The sequence below is a fragment of the Frankliniella occidentalis genome, unplaced genomic scaffold (genome assembly GCF_000697945.3).
Source record: "Frankliniella occidentalis isolate FOCC.00 unplaced genomic scaffold, Focc_3.1 Scaffold139, whole genome shotgun sequence".
In the NCBI taxonomy this organism is placed as follows: Eukaryota; Metazoa; Arthropoda; class Insecta; order Thysanoptera; family Thripidae; genus Frankliniella; species Frankliniella occidentalis.
The window spans coordinates 466,209-476,800 of NW_026267266.1; the positions used below are offsets into that span (position 1 = coordinate 466,209).

Here is a 10,592-nt window from a genome sequence, read left to right on the forward strand (position 1 = left end):
AGGTAATTACAGGTAATTAATGCAACAGGTGGGGGCCCATGAACCACTTTTTTGGGACCACGAACCCTCTCCATCCCCTGGGGGCTCTAATATAATGGGTGCTTTAATATATATAGGTAGGGGCTTCATATTAGCTTCATATTAGCTTCACATATGTTAAAGTAGGTATTGTACAAGCAGTGATACTGGAAGTATCATCTGCTAAAAAAAGCGGCACGCCTTGTGAGCGGGTAGGAATCAGTGCTACTCACGGCCTGCGCCCAGGTGATATAGGACGCAATCAAAGAGCGTCAGTTTGTGGCAGATGGCAGCCTCCTCATCCGCCAGAATGCCGCGCATACCCTGCGAAGCAATATTAGCGTACTACGTCTAACACAAGAACAAGTAAGATAGGACCCGGTAACAAAAGGGTGAGTACCGCGATCCGTTCGATGCACATGGCTCGAGTATATTGAGAGGCCGCCACTCCATGGGAACTTGGGCGTGGGTGGATCAAGTCCAACAGCAACAGCCAACACCGCGAATTGCGCCCGCCGCGGCAACAGCCACAACAAAGGGCGGGGCAGGGGGGAGGGAGGGGGCGGTGCGCTGATAAGAGTGACCTTTAACCCTGTAAGGCCCAAGGAGGTGCCACTTTTGTCAAAAAAATATTTTTTGCTGTTTTCCTTTTAATTAGAGTCCAAAGAACACACTCTCGAAGAAATTTTTCGTTTGGCACTGTTTGCTGCACGATTTCTGATGTGTCGCACCGGTGCGACATTGGGTTCCCTGAGTACGCGTGTGTGCTTTTCTTATTTTGAGTCACAGAGAGACCATGACGGTTGTTTTCGAGTGTCAGACATGTAATTGAAATGGCGCCGTCGAAAAACTGCGTCTTTTGTAATATTCAGCTGAGCAAATTGCGACGTAAGTTGGCTAAGAAGTCTAATTTTGCTAAAATTCGACAAAAATCTTGTTCTATCATTCCTAAGGTGTTGTGGGGGTAGTTACTCCGACAAAACAGTGCAATAAGTCCATTCCATTTCAAAAACCCAAAAATTTCATGTCACTCCGTTGGTTTTGACATGTCGCATTGGTGCGACATTGGGTCTTCAGGATTTGGCTTCGTACCAGACAATGAACACTGCATAGCAATGAATTCATACATCTTTTCAGGATGCTCGAAATTGATATGACAGTATATTTCATGGCAAAATGCCGATAACAATAAAACGTTGTGCGAGAATTTCGAAGCCTGATGACCAGGTGATGGACGCGGGGCGGGGAGGAGAGGGGAAGAGACAGCGAGGGCAGAGTGTGGGAAGACAGCGCGGCCAGCGGAGCCGGTCAAGAAATCATACGGAAAATGTTCTCCGTTTTTCTGATATTTATTTTTCAACGTATCACTGGAGATAGGCGCCTGCCAGGCCTAGGGTAGGCCAGCCCGCAGCACACGCATGCACTACCACCAGGATATTGCATACCCATCAGGCGCCCGAGAGCTCGCGCTTGCGCACGGCTGGCCGGTCGGGCCTAGGGAGTCAGGCCGATCCGGTCAGCCGGACCACGCCGACCTCACCCCTCCCGCTCCCCTCCCTCCTCCCCGCTAGGCCCCCAAGGCCCGGCCCGACCGGCCGCCCGGGCACGGCCACCCGTGTTGCCTTTGTTGCCGCGCGCGCCACAGACAACAGTTCAAAACGGCGCAGGGCGCAGGCGCGCCTGTCAACACTTCGTCAACGCTTGGTCATAGCAACCAAACATGAAGACGATTACAGTCGCCATCAAGTGCTTCATCAAGAAAATTATGCCGAGTCAAGGTAAGTGGAGGTAGATTTGTCGTGTGACCTGAAAAAGACATCTGGAGGGTGCCGTGTCGATTACCCTACAGTGCATGATCATTCTTGCGAAACTGAGTGATAGCGAGACGTAAGAAAGCCCAGCGCCGCATCCCATCGATCGCGCGGGCGCTCTCCATTCTTTTCCCATGTTCATGCCCCAACTGACAGGTGTCCTTGTTCTAATTAGCGTTTGTTTTCCAGCTTTCTCTGCTGCACGCCCTCCCTGCCCCTGCGCTAGATGGAGTTGCAGTGTGAAGGGGCGCGTGGCTTCGTGCTTCACGACGCCGTCTGCCCACCGCAGCTGCCTGCGAGGAGACATGGTGGTGCTCAGGGTGAGTCCTTATTAGATATGGGAAGGGAAGTCCACGTGTGGACTGGCGGAGGGGGGAGGGGGCGGACCGAGAGAGGGTTGCGGGTCGTCTGCGGGCTACGGGTACACTAGAAAACTTTGCCGTATAGCGCGCGCTTGGTAATTCCACCGCCGCTAACCTTCGCTCCCCATTCCCTGCCCCTCGCCTGACTCACCCATAGCGTTCAGTGGTAAATGGTACCTAACTTATTTTTTTCTACTTGTTAACAGAGAAAATGTGAAGAAAAAGAGTTTCAACTAGATTTCTTAGAAGAGTCGTTCAAGGTTGAGAAGAGGAAATTTCAGGACCTGCAGCAAGCATTCCAGAAAAGGACGCAGGACCTAGAAGCGCAGGTTGAGAAGCTCACTCTGGAAAACATGGAGCTCAACAAAAGAATCGAAATTTTGCTTGAGGTCAGTGCCAAAGACTGGCTGAACACTGCAGTGATGCATACCTTCTGCGCCTTTAAAAGCTAACAAAAACTGTTTTATTTATAGGTTCAGAGCAGCTGCCCTGCAAGTAGTGAGAGAGGAAGTGATGCCACATCGCTTTGAATTTATGTTATATGTTTGTTGTTCATCTGGAAATTAATGTTGTAAATAATTAAGATATAATGAATGTTCATGAAATGAAATTATAATATCAGTTAAAATAAATGTTTCAAATTTAATTATAAGCTGGATAAGAACATAGGAACATTAAAATCACAATACATTTTTTCAAGGTTGAAACAATTATAACGGCCATGGCAAATTTATACCAAGCAATATTTAACGTTTCAAATTTCAAGCAGGATAAAAACATAGGAACATTAAAATCACAATACAATTTTTCAAGGTTGAAACAATTGTAACTGACATGGCACATTTATATCAAGCACTGGATAAATAATAATAGTAGTTAAAAGAAATTCTGGGGTAAATTGAACTCCACATAAGAAATAAAATAAAGGACTATAAGAAATATTGCAGATAGATCTTGAAGTGAATAAATACATTGGTATAAAGTAACGAAAACTAAACTAAATTTACTAATTCTTTGGTTTACGCTCAGGCAAAACTTTAACAATATGGAATTGTGCAAAGCAGTTTCTTGTTTCAGTCACACACAACCTCTTATTACATTTCGAACAAATTGAACTGGTGTGCCCTGTAGCACAGTACGCACACCTACCTCTTTTTGGTGTTCTTCCTATAAGATGGCCAATATTGTCTCTTCGAAGGTCATCTGACGCACCATGTTGAGGCAAGCGTCTTTTGGTAGCTTTCTTTAAGAGGGCCCTATCAAGAGTTGGGCGGCCCTGACCTGCAAGTGCCACTGCAGTAAGCCCACTAAAAACTTTCAGGCGAAAGTCCTTCAGTGTGGGATATTCTAATTTGGCATCTATGAGTTCACTTTCCCTCTTGTACAAGAGAAAAGAGTTAATGAGTGCCAGCTCTAGAAGAAAACCAAACAAAGGGAAATACCAGCGTCTTGCTCTAGAAGGTGTTCGGTAAAGAGCCATGTATTGATCAAACAGATCGGTGCCACCCATGGTTGAATTGTATTCTAATACAATCTGAGGACAGGGAACAGGAATCTTCTGATGGGCATCAGCATCATATCTGGGTATGGTCCCCATAGGGTTGAGACCAACTTTTGTGCTGGCGAGGCAAACACATTTATTGTCTGCCCATTTCACAACAAAAACATCTTCCTTTTTCCTGTAGTCATATGAACCTCTTCCTTGCTTTTCAAGTTCATCATCACTCATCAGAGGACATTTACCTGTTCGGTTTGCTTTGATGGTACCCAGGCTCACAATATTCATATCTTCTTTCAAATATTTCAGAAGAGGTAGACCAGTGTAATAATTATCAAATGTTACAGTAGTTGAGGATGGATGTTTGATGCTCTTACATAAGGATATTACTGCTTGACCTCCAGCTCCAATGGCAATTTCTTCTCGGGTGAGATGTTCACTTTCAAAGGTATTGGCTCCATAGTATGGTATGAAGTCATACATGAGTCCAGATTTACCATTGCGGCTGAAAATTTTGAACCCCCATTTATGGCTAGGCTTGTCAGGCATATACTGGCGTATCGACGCAGCCCTTTTACCTTTGTAACCAACCATACATTCATCCACACACTGCTCGGCTTCCTCTTCTAGCAACTGACATTTAGTGCGAAAGATTTTTATCAATGGCCTGATTTTTACCATTCTGTCAGTCTCATCAGGGTCCACACTTGCGTTGTCATTAAAGTGAAGGTGTGAACGAATCTTCTGGAATTTATTCCGGGGCATTAGATCAGCGACTTGTTTGACAAGTGTGCATGAGGCCCAGTAGTCTCTTATGCCCGGTAGAGAACAAATTCCCATATATACCTGGATACCAAGAAACACATTGATATCATTTTCTGTGACACTCCAAGCCTCTCCACGATCTTGATGAATGTAAAGGTTGGTTTGCTGAACAATGAGATCCATAACTTCGGAGTCAAAGTAGTATCGAAAATATTCAATGGGTTCTTTAATAACCTCAGGTATGGTAAAAAGCACATGATCAGAATGCCATGGAGCTTCAATATCCTCTTTGACCCATCCTAAAAAACAAGAGTAAAACTAAATTTTAAAATGTTTTGTTTCATTGCAAATTTACAGATAAAGTTCAAGTCAAACATACCACCCTCTGAAGTATCATTTCCATTTTTTTTTGGCAGCATTTGAACGCAAACCTGAAAGAAAAAGATACATAAGTTAGAGAATATATATAAAGGTGTTATGATAATTTGAAATACATTTGAAACATATACTTTCATTGCATTTAACTTACCTTTAGCAACAGGCTTTTGGTTCCTAGCTGTTTTGGCTGAGCTACGAGGTTTCTCAATGTCAATGAGCACAGAGTTTGGACACGACACAGAATCTGAAAAAATATTAGATTTAAAGTGAAATAATAAAATTAATTTAAAAATATTAATTTACAAGACAACCACAAACATAAACAATAAAAATAATAATCTTTCTATCAGTTGAGTTAACTTACTGTCTACTTGCCGTGCTGGCTGTTTCCTCTGTTGACCTTTTTTCATGATGGGTATTGAAGATCTAGCTGACTTTTTAACAACTGCTTTTGGACAACAGAAAGGCTTAGGACGAGGCTTAGGAGGTGATGAAATGACTAAGAAAACAGAAAAAAAAACAAGTGTTTCAATGTTTGCTAATGCATTGTGATCCAAAAGGTTTTGAGTGAAAACACAAACCAATATCAGGATTGTCAACTTCCTCTTCAGATAGGCTATGTGCATCTGTAAATAAAGTGAAATAAAATAATCTCACAGTGAAATGTAAAGGAATGTTCCCAGTAATCCCTCTTATTTTCAGAGGGGCACACAAAAATGAATCTAAGTTAAATGATGTGGCTTTTGTCTAAAAGGTGTAAGTTTTTAAAATGTGTACTTTAAAACAATATTTGTTAAAATTTTCTTACCATTATAGTCTAATTTCTTTGCTGTTGATCTGTTACTTATAGGAATTGCATCTGGTGTTGTGGTTGGCTTTGCCTTAGGTACTAAAGACTTTGGAGGCAGGTCTATTTTCTCTTGTGCGTGAACACCACTACTGCCACTACTACTACTAGAGGGTGTAAGAGCCTTGAAACCTGTAAAGAAAGAGATACATTGCATTAATATTTTTCCTCTAAAAGATAACATTGTTGCAGTGAAGTATAAAAAATTACCATCACTAGATCTATTTGAGCTTGGAGGAGATGGCCAGTGCTCGGTTTCAGAGTCAGAGATTTCTTTATTGTTAACAGTTCTTCTTGGACGTAAGCTCATTTTGGTTTCTTCTCTCTCTCTCCCCTTGAATCTGCCCTCATCCTGTTGTTCACTTAGAGTTAAAATCTCTGTAGAGTTCAGAAAAATAAAATGATTGAGATGAATTGGCTATGATTATTATCTTGAGACATCAGATGACAATCAACAGAAAATTACTTACTTGGGACTGGAGATAGGCCAGGGGACAGAACTGCAGTTGTGGTTGATTGGTTGATTTTAGGGGAAGAGGTAACAACTTTGGCATTCTCACCACACTCAAGGGTTACAGCTGAAGAAAAACAAGATAATGGACATGACTAACTGACAGTTGTAAGGAAAATAGTTTAGGATACTAACTCTTACTTACATGGCGAAAACTGATGAGATTTTTGAAGCACTCTAAAATTGGTTTGTTTACTAACACTTAGTGTATCTGACGCATTGTTCTGAGAATGATCGGGGCTAGGGGGGTCTGAAATTAGAAGAGTATAATTTAATTTAGAAACGTTTAGGAATAGCAAACATTTAATAATTGCTGTAGAAAATTTACCTTGCAAAACCAGAGAGGAAACAACTGAAGGAGTAGCTCCAACATTTAAAGACTCAGAAGGCTTCTTACAATTCAATGCTGATGTTCTCTGAATGTGGCCACTTTCAAACATTTTTACGCGTACAGAAGATAAAGGTTCATCATCACTACTAGAGCTTTGTTTGGAGCCAGGAGGAACTGAAATAAGAAGATAATAATTTTGATTATAATAAAGTTGAAAGTTATTGAAAAGCATGCACTATGATAGTGTTTCAGTAATAAGGTAGTATAATTTACCTTTTGAAGAGACAGTAGAACCAACAGAGATAGAAGTGATTTGAGATTGTATCTGCTTTCTCTGTGGAACATCACTATCACTACCTTTGGGTAATGACACTCGCTTTGCAGCATCATCACTACTGAAGCTTTGTTTGGAGCCAGGAGGACCTGAAATAAGAAGAGAATAATTTAGATTATAATAGAGATGAAAGTTTTTGAAAAGCATGCACTATGATAGTGTTTCAGTAAAACGGTAGCATAATTTACCTTTTGAAGAGACAGTAGAACCAACAGAGGTAGAAGTGATTTGAGATCGTATCTGCTTTCTCTGCGGAACATCACTATCACTACCTTTAGGAAATGAAACTCGCTTTGCAGCAGAGCGAGGACGAACTAAAATCAGATAGATATCACGAAATTTAGTTAGTTGAAAAATTGCATGTACACTTTTGTTGTGGAGAGCAGAAAAAAGGGTTTAGAGTGACAGAAAGTATGAATGTTTCATCAGAATTAGCTGGAAGAAGCAATCCCAATGATTAATCAACATTCATGGCAAAGTTTTGGGTTTTACTGAAAGGCCCTGATATAACTAAAATAAAAACAAAATTTAGTAAAACAAGCATTTTAGCAAATTAAAAAAGTTAGATTTAGTAATATAAACATGCAACATGATAATGAAACTTACTTTTAGACAATACTGATGAACATTGCGGCAAGCCACTCAATAAGCCAAATGTATTATTGTTCATTTCCTTGCTGCACATTTTGGCTCTTTCAAGTAGGTTGAGACTTCGCTTTGAGGGACTTGATTGTGCTGACAAACCTAAATAGAAGTGTTCTTATAACAACAACAATCATATATTTGTTGCATAGTCAAAATGATAAGAAAAGTAAGGAAACCTTTTGAACTCTTTGAAGCAGCATTCTCTTTTCCTATAGGGCACAAAGGTAAAGCTCTTGGAGCATCGGGTTTGTTGACAGTATTAGCAGCTGAAACCAAAGAAATCAGGTAAAGATATAAAATTATATGCTACTGCACTACGTCCGCAAGACACATTTCAACATACTTGATAAAGGTAGCCTTGAAGGCCTAGTGTTGTGGGAAGTAATTCTTTTAGAACGTAAAATGGGTTTGCCTTTGTCAACTGCAAACAAAGAGGAAATCAAACTATCACGAACTGAAGTTCTCAAGCTTTACAAAAAAAACAAGCATACCATAGCATACCTTTCAAAGGTGTTATTACATTTCCATTTTCATCTTTTGACTCTCTGTATTTTTCTTTTAGATCCGTCTCAGGAGATGTTTCGATCCCTTTCAATGGCAAGGACATTTGTGAGCATTGTGAGAGCTGTGGAGATGATATTTCAGAGCTTTGATCAGACGGTGGCACTACTTTATCAGGGTCAATATCAGCACGACCTCTAGGCCATCTTTCTTCTGAGTTGCATGTATCATCTAAATCTGATTCGCTTTCAGAATCAGAAGCAGCAAGCACATTGCCTTTAGAGAAACAAAACTTGTTTTTCTTTGGAACTGGTATTTCAGATTCACTGTCAGAGGACGAACAGTCTGATCCAACACAATTTGAGGGAATACATGTTTTCAATTTTTCACGCTTAGAATAGAATAGCTTTGAACTAATCATGGTCTCTCTGGGCTGAAACAAAAATAACAACTGTCAGATAAACAAAAACATTCAATGTCAACCAAATAATCAAACGAAAGTGAAATCGCACTTGTCTACAACAGATGACTTTTCGATTGCTAACAACACGTCTCCTACAACTCAAAATTTGAGGTTAATGTTATTACAAAGCTACTTTTATTCATTGAGATCAAATTGCGTGTCCAAAAACACAGTTTTAGTACACGAATGATTATCTTAGAACCAGTGAAGAACATAACCCTGGACGCCCAATGTTGCACCGGTGCGACAGACTATCGAACCACTGGTTTTCCTTTACAATCAGCTAACTCAGAGATTCACCGATCATTCCAACAGAAAGAATGGACTTTTCTGGAGCGGATTCAACCGTCACAATGTCAAAACAGATCTCACATGCATTTACCTTTGATAACAACACAAGCTCTTCACTCCCGCCCACAGAGAGAGAACGACGACAGCTCTTCAGCGCCGCCTAGCGGAGCGGCAATCGACTTCCGGAAGTCGATTACTCGATAAGTTGTGTCGCTGAGCGCCAAACTTTGAATCCCACCGCGCGGAAGAACGATAGCGATCACAAACTAGTATTTCATGGCCCCATGAAGCATGTGTCGCACACGTGCGACATTGGGCCTTACAGGGCTAAGAATGATGAGCCGGGCCACATAGCGCACACGGGGCGACGTGAAAGCTCTCCACATTGCGTGCGGAAGGTGGGGGGCAGGAGACGGCACTCGGTCCTTTTTTTTGGGTAGGACCACGCCGAGCAGAAGGCATTTTTGGAGAAGCGTGGAAACTGTGATCTAAGCAACGGCGTTAGGTGGGCCGGGCGCGAGGCGACCGGCGTCCCTTGGTTTAAATGACCCGCCAGTCATGTGGGCCGGCGCGGCGACTCAAAAGGTACTGGTCAGCAGAATGTCCAGAAGCACGGCTGAGTCGTGTCCAGCTTTAGTTGCGAACCCACCGTCCTGCGCGACGAACACTCCACAGACTCGAGTCACGGTGAAAACAATATCGGATTTTATGAGGAGAAAGGGAAAACTTTAAGGAACTCCCTTAATTTAGGGAAAAGTCCTCAGATTTTAAGGGAGTCTCCTCAAAAAAGGAGGGAATTTACCACATTTACCACACAGGAGACTCCCTCAAAATCGGAGGAGTTTTCTTCAGATATGGGAGATCCTCAAAGTTTTCCCTCAAATAATCAGACATTGTTTTTACCGCGGTGCATTCCACTGAACCACCGAGCATTGTTGGCTGAGCGATTAGCGAAGCCTATTACTCCAGTGATGATCAACAAGCTAGGCCCACTCTTCCGCAAAACCAAGTTGCCAGCTCCGCTTCGCTCCACCGGCAACTCGGTTCGGCAGGGAGCAAGCCTAGCTTGACCTGCCGGCGGCGTTTGGGACGGGCCTTCGGCCCGTCCGTTCTGATTTTTCATGGTGTAAATAAAGCTTCCATCGGAAAACGGGCCTTCGGCCCGTTTGAGTGACAGCTCGCTTTTAACCATCTTTTTGCCAGGTACCTGTCTACTTACTCAACAAACGAAGCATTCTTCTCATACGCTGAACATCTTTGGCTATGTGTGCCGCAGTTTGTAGAATACGTGCAAGTTATGCCAAATCCCTTCTAAGTTTTTGATGTTAGCTTATAGATCCTATAACACACCTATGAAAATATATTTAGGACTAGACCCAGAAGAAGTTAAATACACTTCCAGGCATACTCTGAAATAACTCCGAACGTGTCCGCAATGATTTTGATTTAATTAGTGATAGAGCGGAAGCAGCATGTGAAGTACAACAAAATAAATGTTTTTTTTTTTGTTGTTTTTTTTTGGTATGGGAGTGTACACATTTTTTTACACCCAGAAAAGCGTGTTCTTGTTTCAAGCCCAGCGCGGGGCTTGAAATTCGGTGCTCGGCGAATGCACTTGATTTGAGTCCCGTTCGCGCCTGACCAGCACCTCGCGCTACCGAGCGCATGAGTGACGAATCGGCCGCAAGTTTGGCTCCGGATGTGTTCGAGATGCGCTCGGCCGGGATGCAGAGCGCGCTTGTTCACGCACGGAGGCGGGGGGAAGAGGCGGGGGAGAGGGGGTTCATGTCTGTGTCACGTCTCTCAATCGGTCCGCGACAGTCAACGCGCCAGCATA

At 42.5% G+C, this 10,592-nt stretch overlaps 1 protein-coding gene across 1 annotated transcript; it reads left to right on the top strand.

The window, feature by feature from the left end:
• Positions 1-610: 610 nt before the first annotated feature.
• LOC127750134 (uncharacterized) lies at positions 611-2,837 on the top strand. Its single transcript, XM_052270811.1, has 4 exons — positions 611-1,796; positions 2,019-2,149; positions 2,398-2,580; positions 2,665-2,837. Exons 1-4 carry the CDS (start codon positions 1,739-1,741, stop codon positions 2,719-2,721), a joined length of 429 nt encoding a protein of 142 aa, XP_052126771.1. The 5' UTR covers positions 611-1,738; the 3' UTR covers positions 2,722-2,837.
• Positions 2,838-10,592: the final 7,755 nt, after the last annotated feature.